The 19,213-nt window shown below is 39.4% G+C and overlaps 1 protein-coding gene across 1 annotated transcript; it reads left to right on the top strand.

The window, feature by feature from the left end:
- The first annotated feature begins 5,396 nt into the window (after positions 1-5,396).
- On the top strand, positions 5,397-15,350 carry LOC121876706 (cell wall integrity and stress response component 4-like). The gene is made up of 4 exons (XM_042382056.1): positions 5,397-5,669; positions 7,237-7,388; positions 9,987-10,113; positions 13,843-15,350. Exons 1-4 carry the CDS (start codon positions 5,567-5,569, stop codon positions 15,000-15,002), a joined length of 1,542 nt encoding a protein of 513 aa, XP_042237990.1. The 5' UTR covers positions 5,397-5,566; the 3' UTR covers positions 15,003-15,350.
- The last annotated feature ends 3,863 nt before the right edge of the window (positions 15,351-19,213 follow it).

The following is a 19,213-nucleotide window of genomic DNA, read 5'->3' as shown; positions in this document are numbered from 1 at the left end:
TGTTTGGAGAGATCCACAGACAGGGTGACCCTCAATCCCAGACACACACTCAAGTCCCACAGAGAAACAGACCCACAGACAAGAAGACCCAACCACAAACATGCCCAAAACGCCAACCCCCACAGACAGTTCTTCAGGCATCAATGGAGGAAAATTCTCGTCACAGCTTCATCGTACGACGTACAGGCAAAAACGCAATGTCAGCGGGAACACTAAACAGCATTTGATATTTCCCATCACCCCGCAGTAAAACATGTCGAAGTTACGCCAGACGAGCGTTCGGTTAGCTTTTTTACCTGTTGCGGTGGAGCTCTCTCTTATCAGGAGCAATAACGTGTGGCGGTAGTGGTTTAGCTTTATATACACATTATAGCCTGGATGATGGTTCTGGCTGAGTTATCAAGCACACACATAAAAGCAGTTACGTATGGAAGAAAACAAAATTCTTTGACGTACTTTGGCATACCTGCACGCCTACACCTGCACGCCTACACCTGCACACACACACACACACACACACACACACACACACACTACATCCTTGACCACCGTAGGGTCAAGACCTATTCAAGCGCTGCTCCTGTTGAGCAGCGGCCCCCCTTGGCCATGTTCGGCCCCATTCCTGAAGTTCCTCTTCCCGATCCATCCTCACCACCGGGATATCTACAAAATCAAAAGTGACAATTTCGTTTCGGAAAGTGGGATCAGTGTTGAACAGTGTTTAAGCCTGTGAATTCAGCACTAGACAGTACCAGTGAGAGCCGTGACCTACCACTGAGATAAGCACCCCTGGGAACCATCCTCTGACCAGACGGTTGTTATCCGTCCACCCTGGAAACAACAGAGGGCCGGCTATGCACCTGACTACGAGATAACACAACATCACCGAGCAGAGAGTGAGGTACTGTGACACCACCCCACACCACAGGTGTCCCCCTAACCACGTGAGGTCCTTCATATCAACACCCGAGAACGAGTCACTGCACCACGTGAACACCACACCACCTGGTGTTCAATGACCAGCCCGGGCCATCAACGGTAAACTATAATAATTTCCTTCTTTCAGAAATGAAAGCTTTTGTTAAACGACCAACCTACCCCGTGTCTTTGTATGTAATAAGTAATTTTTGTTTAATGCACATTTTCAGCCTTCGGGCTGCAGAACTTTTTCAATAAACCGTTAATTATTATTATTAATTATTAATACACACACACATACTTAACAAATACAAGTGCATACATTAAAAAATACTGACAAACGCATAAACTCTCATAGATCCAAACACACAAACGTCTACTCATCATTAAATGGATGACGAAAGCGAAGGAGAGAGAGACAACTATTAGATGAAAAAATTAACAAGGACACCCAACACCATACATAACTACCGATGCCCATGCCAAGGACTGAGAATTGTGAACCCTTGGAACAATTTGCCAGAGAATGTTGTGACGGCACCGAGTTTGAGCCTTTTCAAGACCAAACTTGACCAACACTAGAGCAAGTTCAGACACAATCAGGACCGGTGCATGCCAGTACTTGCCAACAGTGCGTAACAGAGACGTGACCGACCACCCAAGCGTCTAACGAGCCGATCAGTGGTGAAGAGGGTAAAAAGAAAAAAAAAAGACAGAAATGCATACGGCTTATGACAGGAGTCTACACTAAAGACAAGACCGTCTCTAGAAAATTATACGTTTTCTATGATGAGGGAGCTTGGGGCCGTAAATATTTAAATAGTTAGGGTAAACTTAGATCCGCTTTCTTTCTATGAAAGAGAGCTCAAGAGATGGCGCAGCAGTCAAGTGCCGAACATTAATTGAATAATATACAGGTTTAGTTCTTCTTACATACCTTTCTTGCAGAAGGGGTACCGTCTAAGACTCTAAGTATTAATATATCTTGTAACACCTACTATATTTACAGTACCTGCTTTTATTGTACCATCAAAACCGTTTTATCGGAAATTATCATGGAAATAGATAAGAAATTACCATTGCAATAAACTATTTGCCAACTAGACATAATCCTGACATCTTTGTCCTCTTGTTCAACCTTAGTACTGTACAACCCATGTTGTACTGCTCCCCCATTATACTTATGTTTTTCAATTCCACTGTAATTTATGTATATACTTAAAATATAAATAAAAAACTAAATTAAAAAAAATAATAATAAATAAATAAAATAAATACATATTGAAGTGATAGCCGTGGTAACATTATGAGATGTTCTTATTACCACCATGTTATTGTACTGTTCCAGATGTTACTAAATGTTACATAATTCTTCCTTGAAATAAATGTATTGTATACTGTATATATCAAGTGCCTAAAAGAGAACTCAGGTTCTCAACTGGCTCAGCCATGTTAATATTGTTATTATTATCCACTCCGCATCTGTGTTTTTCTGGCTAAATTAACTACTTCAATTCAATTCAATTTATCCTCTTCACCACTGATCGGCTCGTTAGCCGCTTGGGCGATCGGTCACGTCTGTGTTACGCATTGTTGGCAAGTACTGGGCATGCATCGGCTCCTGAATGTACCTGAACCTGCTCCAGTGTTGGTCAAGTCTGGTCTTGAAAGAGCTCACACTCGGTGCTGTCACAACACTTTCTGGCAGATTGTTCCAAGAGTTCACAACTCTCACTCCTAAAAATTCTGTCTTCACAGTTTTCTGGACTTGCGGCTTCTTCAACCTTGAGCTGTGACCCCTTGTTGGGGCGAGCTCCAGGTAGCGACACTCAACTGAGTAGTGCCCCTTGAGATTCTTATACACCTCAATTAGGTCTGTAGTATAAGCTAGGCAAGTTCAGGCGTTCCAATCTCTCAGGGTAGTTGAGGTGCCTAGGTGCAGGCACTACTCTGGTGACCCTCCTTTGAACATTTTCAATCAACTGATAGTCCCTAGCATATCTCGGGGAACAGACGGGGTGAAAGTACTCCAGATGGGGAAGCACTTCACTCGTGAAGATCGTTACGAGGGATGGACCGCCAACACTGCGTAACAGAGACGTAACCGATCGTCCAAGCGGTTCACGAGCCGATCAGTGGTGAAGAGGATAAAATTAAAGTAAATATAAACAGTTGCAAGTGTAAGTATATAAAAGCAAGAGCTAATATCACTCAAGATTAAGGTGAAAAAGTGCCCAAGTAACCACAAATTTCTACATCCACAGACGATTGCGTTTCGTGCAGACAGACAACACCGTCGACAGACTACAGGTAAACCAAGGAATATCTAATAATGAAGCTCAACTGACACATTCCCATTATTTTCAGAAAGGTCCCAAAGTTTTACTACAACGTCACCTGTTACTGAAAAGTGTATTACTGTAGCTACTCAGAGTCTAGGAGGCAGTGTGGTGTGGTGTGAGGTACAGTTGGTCTGGACTCAGGATATATTTATAAGGATAAAACTGGTGTATACTTTTGTACTGTTCAAGTGTATGGTAAGGCTGAGGCAAGGGTTTAAGTTAAGTTAGATTGTGGGTGTCTGTATTTCATTTGTTTCTTTACTTGTCCTTTGTATATATTATTTTCTCTACTTTTATTATATTAATAAGTTATGCTGTGTATGATTCCTCCTCAGTATGATACCTATATATTGAGTTAATCTTTACTTTTACTTCTATCCTCTTCGCCACTGATCGGCTCGTTAGCTGCTTGGGTGGTCGGTTACGCCTCTGTTATGCACTGTTGGGAAGTGCTGGGCATGCACCGGCTCCTGAATATTTCGGACCTGCTCCAGTGTTGGTCAAGTCTGGCCTTGAATGAGCTCACACTCGGTGACGTCACAACACTCTCTGGCAGATTGTTACAAGAGTTCACTATTCTTACTCCGAAAAAGTTCGCCCTCACTGTATTTTGGACTTGTGACTTCTTCAACGTTGAGCTGTGACCCCGTGTAGCGCGGACGTCCGCCAGCTCCAGATATGTACATTCGACCGAGTAATGCCCCCTGAAATGTAATATAAACTAGGCAGTTGCAAGCGTTCTAATCTCTCTGGGTAGCAGAGGGTCCGTACAGCAGGCACCAGTCTGGTGGCGTTCCCTTGGACATTTTTGATCAACTGACAGTCTCCAGCATACCTCGAGGACCAGACGGGGTGAAAGTACTCCAGACGGGGAAGCACCTCACTCTTGAAGATCGTGACGAGTGACGGACCATCCAGATATCACAGTGGCCCGAGAACTTTAGTTCCTTGTCGACATACACACGCTAGTCCATTTCACATTTGGTCTACTGTAAATTAATGCAGTTTCTTCGTCTTGTTGGGACATGGTTTACGCCTTCTAACTGTTGGTGCGACATAGGTGCATCCTCCTGCACTTCTTGACATTGAAACCTAGCACCATTTTTTAAGGTCACAGATATCTTTCTGTAGCTCTTAACAGTCTGTTTGGTTCTTAATTTCCCTAAATAACTTGGCATCGTCCGCAAACATTTGCATGGAGGAGTGACTTATTCTAGTGGCAGAGGTTTGTTTCTCTATGTTGTCACGATCAAGCCTCACAATTCTTACCACACTCGTAGCAAATTCTTGATAAAGAAAAGTGATGGCTTAAGAATACCTTCATTAGTTTTCTATTCCAGGTTTTACTCTAGTTAAAAAAAAATATTGTCTCAAAATTTTGCATATATGACTTCGGTAATTAACCGTCCTAAAGTGGGCGCACTCCAAGGACCTTAATCGCTGCTTTATATAATTACACTAGCGCAGCGCAGGTTGAGATATGCGACTACAGTATTCTGGAGCCAGTACTTGCCAGCAATGCGAAGCAAAGACCTTGACCTACCGCCCAAACGACTAACAGACAGATCAGTGGCGATAAGGATAAAGTAGAGAGAGAGAGAGAGAGAGAGAGAGAGATTTGAGTCCAGAAGGACGAAACAAAACCTTGGTTGTTATCGACAGTGTAGGAGGAGCAGGTGTTTAATCACTCTACCCAATTTCCCGTGAGGACGACTTCCTGCCTTGAGCAAGTCTTCGGCGTATCCACAGTGACACTTCTCAGTATTCCTGTAATTAATTCATAAAAAAATATTATCCGTCTTAATTTAGTTAATTATTTTATATTCCCGATTACACTTGCTTATCTACGTAAGTACAACTGGAAGGGCGGGAGAAGTATACGAAAAATTAGTTTATTCTTTTGTAAATAAAACCTAACATAAATATAATTCTTTTTACGACTATTATTTCCTAAATATTTTTTCACCAGTTAAGTGTTTCACAGGGGATAGATTAACGTGGATAACAGATAAGATATAGACGAGTTTATCTAAAAATTTTATCTTTTTTAAATGAAGAAATATTTTTCTTCGGAGTCTCTCCAAAGGATGTCCATTTCCCGTTTACACCCGCTACAGGAGGTGAGTAATACAGTATTCCTAACAATTGTGTCAGTGTTCATCCAAAGGGGACGCATAGCGAACGCGTCGTCCTGACCAAGAAGCCAAACAGGAAAATTTTACTCCTGACTAAATTATCAACAATCAAAGAAGAATCTAATTGGACAGTTATTTACGGCTGTTGATTACTGACACTGAAGCGAGATAATGTGTAAAGGGGCCCTAGTGGTGGTGGTGACGTCACTACTAGCGTTAGCTGTCCACTGTCAGACCACCTCAGTCTCTTCAGGTTACTTTCTTATGCCATCGTGTAAGTACTTGTCTCTTTTTTCTGTGTGTAAGAGCGGTGAGAGCGTTTCTGTTTGTGTGTTGTGAACGTTGCCACTGTTTATGTTTTGTGTATGTTGTGAGTGTTTGTGTTGTGTCGGGTTGAGTGAGGGTTTGTGTTGAGTAAGTTATGAGTGGTTGTGTTTTGTGTGCATTGCGAGTGTTTGTATTTAATTGCTGAACTATGCGTGTGTGTGTGTTACAAACATACCCGACTCTAAAACCGTTAGTTAAATAGCTTATGAATATGAAACAATATAACTAGCACGAATCAACAAAAGTAAAATACAGACGAATACCGTATACAATAAACGCATGAATACAGTATATAACAAATGCATGAATAATGCACACAATAAACACACGAATAATTCATAATGTATTACAAACACACGAATATTGTATACAATAAATGGATGAATAACGCATAAAATACACTAGAATAAATATCAATGTAAAAAATGCAAAAAAAAAATGACAAGGAAAAGGCAGCAATTATACGTGTTACGGCCAAAGTAACCCAAGCGCTGACGGCCAGAAAAATAAACCAATCACATAAAATCAAATCAAGGGACCAGGTGGTGTGATAGTACTCAGATGGGAAAGCACCTCACTTTTGAGGAGTTACTGTATAAGGGTTTAGGTGTGTGAATGGTGCCCTTATAAAACCTACTAGCTTAGTTGCTCGATGCACCTTCTCAAAATGGCCTGAAAACTTCAGTTCGTTGTCAATATACACACCCAGGTTCTTTTCCTGTATACTAGCACTGGACAATAAAGTTAATAACGAAGTAACAAAATACAAAACAGCTGTCCTCATAAACACACGAAGAGCATATAAATATAATTAACCTATAAGTCATTAAGTGCATAAATAACGCACGAATATAATAAACTAACGAATAAAGCATAAAACACGAATTACGCTTAACAGTAATACATACGCAAATATCGCATAAAATGAAGGTACTTATTAGTATGTGATCTTGACAAGAAAGTTTGGTTTTCGCCCTGCCTTAAATTTCCAAGTACTCGTAAAAGTTTTAAATCTAAATGAGAAAACCCTTTCTTTCTGCCCGAGTTTTTGTGTATTTTTCCACTTTAGTTAACAGTTTCCTCAATTATTTCTGCTCGAGATATCTAATTTTTCTCCCCCTCTCTCCTCTAATTTAGATTTACATAAAAGACTTTTGCACAAATATTTTCTGAGTTAAAACTAAGATAAGGAATTTTTCAATAATTTTTCTAGATTTAAGACATTCTGTTCTGTTTATAAACGCTGTATGAGAACGTTTACTAAATGTGAATGTCTCTTTTTAGTAAGGTCTCTATATTAATCTACAGTACCTATTCTCCTGGTGCACAAGTTTTCTACGTATGAATGAGAAAATATCTTCTTGAGTGTTAATTGTTGACGTAAACGCCTGGTATAAATAAGCTTTCTACACTTAAATTTGACTCTCCTATTGCAAAAGTTTTCTCTCTCAGACAACCTCCATGTACTTAAAACTTACCAGAGTATGACAAATGATGGTTTATCGTTCCTGCAGCGTGTGGCGAGATAAGCGATGGACGGAAAAGAGTGCCCGCATCGTCCCTAGTGGTGCAGTCAGAGCTGTGGCTCAAGACCCATCAACCAGCAGACCTGCAAGACGATACCACTGGTAACAAATGCCACCTAAGTTCGAATACCACCTTTATGGTATGTTATTCTCCCTTTCTACAAATGTATGTATGTGTGTGTGTGTGTGTGTGTGTGTGTGTAATTCTCTCCTAGTCTTACTTTCGCCATGTAGTTTAAAGTTTGTTTGTTTTTATTTCCTTTGCGCCCACATCACGTTTAAGTCAGAAACATTATCTAGCACGCCCTTTGGACATAATGTGAAGCGCCCTTCAACCTCAAATACGCCCAAGAGCTCATGCTAGGAAAAAAAAAACGTCCGTCAATATCGCCACGGGATTATCAGAACCAATGCGGAAACTTTGGGGATCTCTATGGAAACAGCTTATATTGTTATCAATGATGAAAATCGCCCAGAGTTTACCAACAAAATGATGGCTGGGGCATCTAATGACAACTCGCCAACCCACCCTTTCCACGAATTAGATACCAAAGCGATGGTCCATCTTTAGTACTCACCTGACCTGCTTTGAGGTTGCCTTTTTTAATCCTCAACACAATACCAAAGGATGATAATTTCTCCAATGTGGGAAGAGGAGTATTTTCAAAGAATTAAAAAAAATCCACTACGGTTATAATATCAGACTTATAACTTATTGGACAGCCCCACGATGCATACATAATACATACAGAGAGAGAGAGAGAGAGAGAGAGAGAGAGAGAGAGAGAGAGAGTAAAACTAAAATACCAAACGACAAACGAACGGCTAACCAGCTGACAAAATGACTGGAGTGATGAACAAAATACCCTAATAATCCTATCTGGCACCATGCTTCCCCTGCTTCCTGCACACTGGCTGTCACAACTTAGATATCACATCTTTACTTACTTACCTTTATCCTCTTCACCACTGTTCAGCTCGTTAGCCGCTCGGTCACGTCTCTGTTACGCACTGTTGGCAAGTACTGGGCATGCACCGGCTCCTGAATGTATCTGAACCTGCTCCAAGGTTGGTCAAGTCTGGTCTTGAAAGAGCTCACACTCGGTGCCGTCACAACACTTTCTGGCAGATTGTTCTAAGAGTTCACAACTCTCACTCCGAAAAAGTTTGCCCTTACAGTTTTCTGGACCTGCGGCTTCTTCAACCTTGAGCTGGGACCCCTTGTGGGGCGAGCGTCCGCCAGCTCCAGGTAAGGACACTCGACTGAGTAGTGCCCCTTGTGATGCTTATACACCTCAATTAGGTCGCCCCTTGCCCGTCTGTAGTATAAGCTAGGCAACTTCAGGCGTTCCAATCTCTCAGGGTAGTTGAGGTGCCGAAGTGCAGGCACCAGTCAGGTGGCCTTCCTTTAAATATTTTCAATCAACTGACAGTCCCTCGTATATTTCGGGGACCAGGCGGGGTGACAGTACTCCAGCCGGGGAAGCACTTCACACTTGAAGATCGTTATGAGGGACGGTCCGGACCGTCTATATGTCTGAACTGCCTTCTTATAAGAAATGATAATTTATTTGCCTGATTTACCTTCTTTTCGCAATGGCCCTAGAACTTCAGCTCATTGTCAACATACACACCTACTGTAGGTCCTTCTCACATTGTCTCAAATAGTGCAGTTTCTTCATCCCGTTGGGACATATGATGCGCCCCCTTACCGTTGATACGCCCCAGGTGCATCCTCTTACACTTCGTGACATTGAATCTCAGCGGCCATTTCTTCGACCGTTCTTGGAGCTCACAGAGATCATTCTGCAGCTCTTCACAGTCAGCTTGGTTCTTGATTTCCCGAAATAACTTGGCGTCATCCGCAAACTTTTGTATGGAGGAGTGTACAACATCAGGCATGTCATTTATGAAATAAACAAATAACAGCGGGCCCAATACACAGTCCTGTGGTACCCCGCTTGTGACAGGTACAGAACTGCAGACGATGATTTGGTGAATGTAAATAAAGTCACAGGAAAAAAAGTCACAGAAGAAAGTCACAGGAAAAAAGTCACATTTTATTTAAATATCATAAACAATTAAAGTAATAAAACAAAAAATATTTTAAAAGTTATTAACTAATAATACATGACTTTTACATAAAATTGACAACACAATTTATATATATGATGGCATTACGTATGGTTGCGAGGCTGGCCTATCTGGATTTCATACTGCCTCGATAGTGACTACTGGATCTTTCAACACACTTCCACCGCAACTTGGTTTTGTGAGTGACATGTTTGGTACATGTACCCATTGTTGCGTAAAAATTATTTTTCACTGAATACTAACAGAATATACAGAGGGACAATGTTATATATGTATATAGGTTAGGTCACTGACCACAGGTTGTTTAATCCGGTAATTTTTTTTTATCAGGTGTTTGATGTGAGGTCACGTTGAGGTGACCTATATACATATATGTTTGTGTACTGTGTTTGTATTGTGACTTTTTCTCCAGTGACTTTGTTTCCTGGATTCGACGATTTCGTGCCATTAACCACCACACACTGCTTGCGGTCATGTAGAAATTCTCCTATCCACGCAAGGACATTTTCTCATAATTCCGAGTTCGTGATAAAACTGATAACATGACTTTCAATCAGAATAATAAAATATTTCTCGTTTCCTAAATTTAGCGCTGACATTCAAATATTTCCTCCAGTGTCTTAAGTTGCACTGTTTTCTTTTAGGTAAGGCGTGACAAAAGTATCCTACAGGTGAAGGACGTTGATGATGACAACAAACAGGTGTGTAACTTCTCCAGGGACGCTAATATTAAGCTGCTGGACAATCAAGTGTACACATCATGCCACTCAGGTATGTTCAATGGACAAAATCATTGAGGGCAAAATCTTACTGGACAAAACCATAATGGGGAAAATCTTACTGGACAATATTATGGGGAAAATTTTACTGGACAAAATTATTGTGGAGAAAATCTTACTGGACAAAATCATTGTGGGGAAAATCTTATTGGACAAAATCATTGTGGGGAAAATCTTATTGGACAAAATCTTAATAGGGAAAATCTTATTGGACAAAATTATTGTGGGGAATGCCTTACTGGACAAAATCATTGTGGGGAAAATTTTACTGGACAAAATTATGGGGAAAATTTTACTGGATATAATCATTGTGGGAAAAATCTTACTGGACAGTATCATTATGTGGAAAAATCTTACTGGTCAAAATCATTAGGGGAATAATCTTACTGGACAAAATCATTTTGGAGAATGATTTTAATAGACAAAATCTCTTGTGGGGAAATCTTACTGGACAAAATCATTAAAGCAAAAAATTGTATTGGACAAAATCAGTATGGGGAAAATTGTACTGGACAAAATCCTACAGGGAAAATCTTACTAGAAAAATTAATTGTGGTTTAAACTTTACTGGACAAAGTTAGTGCTACTATACAATAGTACTGAATGCGGTCTACCGAGCTGGAGTTGGTCTGCCGGTGTATTTACACTGTACTTTTACTTTTATCCTCTTTACCACTGATTGGCTCGTTAGCCGCTTGGGCGATCGGTCACGTCTCTGTTACGCACTGTTGGCAAGTACTGGGCATGCACCGGTTCCTGAATGTACCTAAACCTGCTCCAGTGTTGGTCTAGTCTTGTCTTGAAAGAGCTCACACTCGGTGCCATCACAACACTTTCTGGTAGATTGTTCCGAGAGTTCACAACTCTCACTCCTAAAAAGTTTACCCTCACAGTTTTCTGGACTTGCGGCTTCTTCAATCTTGAGCTGTGACCCCTTGTTGGGCGAGCGTCTGTCAGCTCCAAGTACAGACACTAGACTGAGTAGTGCCCCTTGAGATGCTTATACACCTCAATTAGGTCATCCCTTGTCTGTCTGTAGTATAAGCTAGGCAAGTTCAGACGCTCCAATCTCTCAGGGTAGCTGAGGTGCCGAAGTGCAAGCACCAGTCTGGTGGCCCTCTTTTGAACATTTTCAACCAACTGACAGTCCCTAGCATATCTCAGGGACCAAACAGGGTGACAGTACTCCAGATGGGAAGCACTTCACTCTTGAAAATCGTTACGAGGGACTGACCGTCTAGATAATCTGAGCGACCTTCTTATAAGACCCAAAAATTGATTTGCCTGATTTACCTTCTTCTTGCAATGGCCTGAGAACTTTAGCTCATTGTCAACATACACACCTAGGTCCTTCTCACATTCAGTCTCAACTAGTGCAATTTCTTCATCCCGTTGGGACATATGATACGCCTCCTTACTGTTGGTATGCCCCAGGTGCATCCTCTTACACTTCGTGACATTGAATATCAGCAGCCATTTCTTCAACCATTCTTGGAGCCCACAGAGGTCCTTTTACAGCTCTTCACAGTCCACTTGGTTCTTGATTTCCCGAATTAACTTGGCGTCATCGGCAAACATTTGTATGGAGGAGGGTACAACATCAGGCATGTCATTTATGAAACAAAAAACAACAGTGGGCCCAATACACTGCCCTGTGGTACCCCGCTTGTGACAGGTACGGATGATGATTTCATGCCATTAATCACCACACATTGCTTGCGGTCATGTAGAAAGTCTTCCAACCACGCTAGGACATTTCCCCAAATTCCGTACCCTTCCAGTTTGATTTTCAGCCTTTCGTGGGGTACACTGTCTGAAGCCTTGACAAAATCTAGGTACAGTATATATTGTCAATATTACCACCCTGTTCCAGAATATGGGTCCAAATATCCAATACCTTGAGCAATTGTGTTAAGCAGGAGCGACCTGGCATAAAACTGTGTTGGCAATCCTTTACAAGGTTGTTTCGTAGTTGATGTTCCATCGCGGCATCTCTGATAATACTCTCAAGTACTTTACATATTATGCTGGTCAGGCTCACCGGTCTATACCTAGTTGTTCGTGGAGTGACGATCGCCCTTCTTGAAGATAGGACTCACATAAGCCACTTTCCATTCACTGGGGACCTTTTGTTCATCCAGGCATTTACAAAAGAGGTTCTTCAAGGGCTCGGTAAGCTCGTTGCTTAGCACTCTAGGATGCACCATGTCAGGGCCGGGACTCTTATGGACCTTTAGCTTTGACAGCTTATTTCTAATACCCTCTTCTGTGAACACAATGTGGGTCAGTGCTGTGTCGAACCGTCTGTACTCAAACACAGGAAGGTTAATCGCATCCTCTCTTGTGAACACCGAGGAAAAGAGGCTGTTCAATGCCTCAGCTTTATCCTTGTCAGAATCTGCGTAACTACCATCTTCAATTTTACTTAACCTAACCTAAATTAACTTAAGTTAGTAGTTGCTATACAATGCTAAGGATAGAGTAGAGGTAAGAAACAAAAAGGAAATAAAGATCGAAATGCCAATTCTGGAAACAGAAGTTTAGGCAGCTGTGAGCAAAATGGAAAATGATAAAGCTTGTGGGGTTGATCAGCTTCAAGAATTATTTATAAAACAAATGGGCAAAAATGGGGCCAAATGTTGGACTAAAATACTGTACAGTACTTCTTAAAAGGAGACCTTCCCAGTGATGAATAAAAATATTTGTACAATATTACAGTATTACCTAAAAACCAGGAGCCTTAAAGTACACCCACTTAGGTCTGATTAGAGTAAGGTATGGGTAAGTTAGGCATGGGCAGGTTAGATTTGGTTAGGTTAGGTTTGGTTAGGGAGAGTTACACTAAGATAAATTAGGTCAAGTAAGGTTTGGTTAGGCTAGATTAAGAGAAAATGGGTTCCATTTGGTTTGATTAGGTTTAAGTTTAGACAAAGGTAATGCAGGTTAAGTTAGGTTAGGTTATACTAAAGGATACTAAGATAGGTTAAGTTTAGACAGGTAATCCAGGTTACATTACATTAGACTGAGCTAGACTAGGTAAAGTTAGCCAAAGATAAACTAGGTTGTGTGAGGTCAAGTTATTGAGAAATAGATGACATTGATGCAGGATGATTCATAAATGGGGAACAAGACATATTGCTGCTGCCATCGAGTATTTTTCATGCTAAATAACACATTCATCATAAAACAATGACATAATGTTATTGAGAAATACTGTACTGGTATATCATACTAAGTACAGTATTTCTCAATCACATTATTTTCCCACATTTTACACATTGATAGTAATTAAGTTATACTTGTAATAAGAAATGTAATCTTAGGCAATCTCCAATCACAAATCTTAAAGAACAAAACATTTAAAGCATATCTGTCACCTGCCATATATAATGAAGTTTGGTTCAGGACAAACTTCTGTTGTCGACTGTACATGATCATTAAAGGCAAGATGGTTGAGCGATGTCAGCTAAGTTAGATTAGGCTGTTTGTTTATTCACCAAATTCCTGGAAATAACATACACTGTACCCATAATTGACATCTGCATCTAAATCCCGATTCTCAGAATGAGTTTAATGTAAACTGTAGAATGTAATTCCTCTACAACCCCTGTCTGACAATGGGATCAAACTTGTGTCTCCTGGGTTATGGTTTCCAAAATGGCACTATAGCATAACCTGAGAATCACTGAGTGACAATGAATAACAATGCCATGTCTTACAGATAGGGAGAGTGCTGAGAAGGAGATGTCCACCCACCCAGACACTTGGCCTGTGCCTCCCAGTGGATTAGCATACTCTGAGGCACCAGTGGCTAACCAGCCTCCTCTGGACAACAGCACTCAAGTGATGAACAGCCCAACTGCCACCCCATACTCAACTACCAGAGTGATGGTTACAACAGTTGCAGAAACAATGAGCCAAACAGATTTTATAACAGGGTCCTTAACAAAGGCTCCAAAAAGCTTTAAAACTACAATGGAATCCTTAATAAAGGCTCCGAGGAACTCTAAAACTAAAATGGAATACCCAACAAAAGCTCCAAGAAACTATGAAACTTCAATGGAATACCCAACAAAAGCCCCAAGAAACTTTGAAACTACAGCAGTAACCTCAACAAAGACCCCAAGAAACTTTGAAACTACAGCAGTAACCTCAACAAAGACCCCAAGAAACTTTGAAACTACAATGGGATACCCAACAAAAATTCCAATAAAATTTGAAACTACAACAGAAACCTTAACAAAGGCTAAAAAAAGCCCTGATTTAAAAGTAAAAACAACTAATAAACCATCAACAGTGAAACTAACAGACATCACAACACAGACCTCAGAAGTAACAGATATATTGACCACACAACAAAAAGAAACTATAACAGAAACGTTGACACAAGCATCAGGAAACCCTTCCATGGAAATAATAAGTGAACCATTGATAACTGCCGGTGTGAAAACAACAGGGATTGTGAACCTGATAGAAATCACCTCAGAGGCCACACAAACAATTTATCTTCCATCCAATAATTCTTCCCACTACAATAAGCATCCTAAGAACACCCTCCCATACTTCATAGGTGCTGGGGCAGTTGTTACTGTAGTTATAATATTAATTGTGGTCACCATCTGTATTGCACGACGGCAGATGCCAGAATCCAAACATGAAATTAACAAAGAGGAATTCTTCATAGGTGGAACATATGACAACCCGGAACCAGAACTGGGGTACGTTTACAACAATGCGCAGAACATGTATTCTGGCTGTGACCCTGAAGTTGAAGAGTCCTTTGAACTAGAGAAGAGGATACTGAAGAGCCAAAGCTCAAGTCCAGAAGCAGAAACACCCAAGTGTCTACGTTCACAGGAAACCCAAAATATTTTACCATAGCTTTAGTATGTGTAAGGATGAGTCTGAGCTCAAACAGTTATCAGAAACAGTGAGAGTTACCAAATCTTTTAGAAATTCTTAGTGTACAGCAGGGTATGCACATAATATTTGTGAAACATATTCTTACATATACTGTACTATATACTGTAATAACTATTATCTTTGTTGAAGCTGTGGCAATACAGTACAGGTATCCCCCTATTTATGATGGGATTACGTTCCTAAAAAACCTATCACAAGTCAAAATATTATAAATCGGGATCATTATAACATGGGGTTCAATGGGACACATGCCCAGCCAGTTTGACACCTAAATGTATCACTGAAAATAAAATTCCTACACTAATACCTGTACAGTAATTAAAGCATTTCAATTCTGGCATGGCACCGCGTAAATGACCAAATGCGTAAACAAAAACCGTGTAAATCCAGACTCAACTTTACTGTACACGTATTATAAAAAACGTTTCAGTGGCACAGTGAAACCCAGAGAAGATAATGAGTGTCTCAGAAGTGAATGACCATCCAAACAGACCTTAAGTTGTCAAGTGGGAAAGCTGATGTACTGATGTTATAGGTAGATAGATAGTCGGTAAATTCACCATAAAACTTCATATTGGTTTAGTATTTACAGTACTCTACATAAGTGTAGGTATACAAACAGCAATTTGATTCAACCAAAAATAGTCTAATCCTTTCACTATGGCGATACTACTTTATTTTATTATTTCGGTTGACTAATGCCAGATGATTTTATAGACAAGAGTTTAAGAAAATTGTCAATCTAATTCCCATTATACAGTTTTTATACACTTGACCAACTGTGGTTTACAAAGCTTATAAGTAAAGAGCAACTTTACTATAAGTCTTACTAGTTCACTCCTCACCCCACTGGGATGTTGTGGAAGTTCACTAGTTACAACACCTGATCCACTTCCACTAATATCCAGATGGCAGCTGGTTCAGTTAGCAGTTTTAGACTGGCCTCTTAAATAAACTCTGTATCTATATTAAAAGAAATGTGATAACTGCCAATAAGAACAACTCTCGTATCAAATTTGTGTGGATTCCGTCCCATGTTGGAATTAGGTATCATGACCGTGCTGATAGACTGGCCAATGAGGCATGTAAGAAAGAAAATGTAGACAGTGACCTTGGCCTGTCCAATGCTCTACTTAAAAACATTCAAGTCAGAATCATGAACTCTGATCTAGAAGAACTGAGAAATGCAGGGACCTGGCAGTTGTAGCATTAGTAAATACTGTATGACAAATTTTGTGACGAGAGGTGCCGGTATGGCCAGCATAAGGACAGAACCAGGCAATGTAATGCAGTCGTGTCCAGAATTAAGTTAGGATACAGACACATCTGGCAAGTTAGTAATGCTGTACCCATAACAGAACACTCAGCATGTAAACTTTGTGATAAACCTTTAAAGCATACACTTAATACTATACTATTGAATTTGACACTGTCAAAGACTTCAGGCCACCTGGCTTATTGTATCATGAACTTTGTAATTACTATATTGAATCAGGGGTGCTTGAGGACATTCTTGCTGTTTATCCCAAATTTGCTAGCCCATACTGATTAATCTTCAATTAGAATATGACATTCAATGTATATGAACCACTGTCTTGCATGGCAGTGAACAGTGACATCACCCACATGAATCTGACCTATATATATATATACTGTCTATGAATATGATGTATTTCTTTGTGTACGAACCTGTCCTGCATGGCAGTGAACAGTGACATTACCCACATGAATCTTCGTTTCGGTTACCGAACAAAAATTCGGATAACGAAATTCTTACGAAAATGTTTCGACATGCCTTGGCTTGCTCACCAGCTGGAAGATTAGTCCGCCAATACAGAAATCGGTTCTAGGGCTTACATTTGTTAAAATTGGAGTAAATATCAAGAAGGTTGTATTATTCAATAATTTTCCAAGTTTTATATTACAATTTTTAGTCATTTCAACACTTATTTAACATAATTGCAGTACAGGGAACGGTAGTTTTTGGTGCGCCCATCAGCTACTTCACTCACCCACCAAGGCCTCAGTTTGTATCTCTGTTCAGTGGAGGAAACATCTTGCTTGTGGGTCTCTTGAACACAGAGTATTTTTACGTTTTTACAGTACATACACACCTCAAAGTAAGTGTACTTTACTGCATTTATTTTTACTTTGTATGTAATTTTCGGTGAGCTGGAACCAATTACGGTATGTGCATTTTCTGGAAAAATTCCAGAAATTCTCCATACTTTTTCCAGGTCTGGGAGAAAATTCCAAGGATAAAATAATGTGTAGTTCGTTAACCGAATTTTTTTCGTTAACCAAATTGAAGATTCTTATGGAAGGTAATTTGTTAACCGAAATTTCACTAACCGAGGGATCACTGTATATAAAATAAGCTTCATAATGTTAAATAATGAATAAACCCGAATTATTTACCTATAGTACTATCAATACAGTACATATACAGTGAGTTCTGCTATAACGCGTGTTTTGATAACGCGAATTTGCTCTAACGCGATTTATGAATTAGGAACGATATTTGTATAACGCGAACGCTTGTTTGCTATAACGCGATTTTTGCTTACTATTTCTCCAATTTTGTGGTACAGTGGGGTATGCTATAACGAATCTAATTGGTTCTAGAACCTTGTTCGTTATAGCATTCGTTCGTTATAGGATTAATCCGTTCCAGGCCCCCAAATACAACCACTTAACACTGAAAAATATAATATAAAATTGTAAAAATTGTAAAAAAGTGCATAAATATGCATCTAAACCCCTGAAATAAAGAATATCATTAATATTTGTAATAAAAAAACAATAAATTAGAAAAAAAAAAAATTAAATAATGTGAATATAGTAAAGAAGAATATCAACAAGAAGCGTTCTGGTGATAGAATTCCCGGTGATGATCGTAAAAGAAAGGATATAACACTTGAAGAGAAGCTCGATTTTATCAACCTCAAAATCACCCTTCTCCCCCATCAAGTAAAGTGTTACATTTACTGTATGATTTCATTATTAGATATGAATGTAACATTTATTTAGACTGTGCTATCCTTTGTGTTAGGCTAACTACTAAATTTTTTCGATTTCGAGTAATCTGCACCTAACCCTATTTTCTCCATCAGCCCTGTTATTTCTATTACGCGATTTTCTATACACGATATTTTACAAGAACACAATTATCGAGCAGAACTACCTGTATCCCCAAATACAGTAGTATACATATGCCAAATAATTCAAAAACTTTTTTTAATTTAAGTCACATTTTGACGCCTTTCCTTATATAAAAACAAACATTTGCTTAAACAAATAACATTCACATTTTTATACAAACTTTCGGTTTTACAAATAATAATCCCATTTTGACACACCTTTTCTTAAAAGAATGCAAACCTTTTGCTGTCACAGTCAAGATGGCTACCCAGGATGCACAGAGCTCCATTTACACTTTACTGTACCTGTACAATGTTCGTCATTTTCAATGAACTGTATCTATTCTTTACTACCGGGTATTATTGTTATAGGACGAACAGTATAGTGGTGAACTTCGTGAAAAAAAAAGCCAGTTGATCAAAATTTGTCCCTCCTGAAACACTCAGACTCTTACCATTGTATACTGTACTCTTGTATGCATAGTTTAACATGATTGCAGTACTACCTACTTTAATGTTACATAATAATAATGTGAAGATATGCAAGAACAATCATTAATGCTAGACGGTTTTATTCAGCTGAGAGAAACCCCTGCCCTACAAAGGGTTAATAAAGCAATGAAAAATTACTTGAGGGAAAAGTATAGAATACTGACAAGTGTACCTTTTATAAAACTTTTCATCCAGCTTATTTCTGTATATATATGCATCATCATATAAAGACAAACAGTAAAGAGACAACATTAAATAACACGAGAGGTAAATTTATCACATACAATAAGTTTGTTAGCAGGAGGTGAACAGCTGTTTTATTGTGCATCACCATACAATTCCCATACTCTGACACAATGATTGCCAGTATCTAACACACTGATTGTGGCCCTATTTCAATTTTTGTTTTTCAATTCTTGTTAATTTTGTGACTTTTAATTGTCTTGTTAGGAAACACCCAAAATTTTGTATGCTCTTACCAAATATATTATACCAGTTCAAAAGAAACGAAGCATCTACTAAGACACTATTTTCACT

The sequence above is a fragment of the Homarus americanus genome, unplaced genomic scaffold (assembly GCF_018991925.1).
Source record: "Homarus americanus isolate GMGI-L3 unplaced genomic scaffold, GMGI_Hamer_2.0 scaffold43872, whole genome shotgun sequence".
NCBI lineage: Eukaryota > Metazoa > Arthropoda > Malacostraca > Decapoda > Nephropidae > Homarus > Homarus americanus.
Note: the sequence above shows the minus strand (reverse complement) of the source record. Positions and strands in the feature narration are given on the sequence as shown.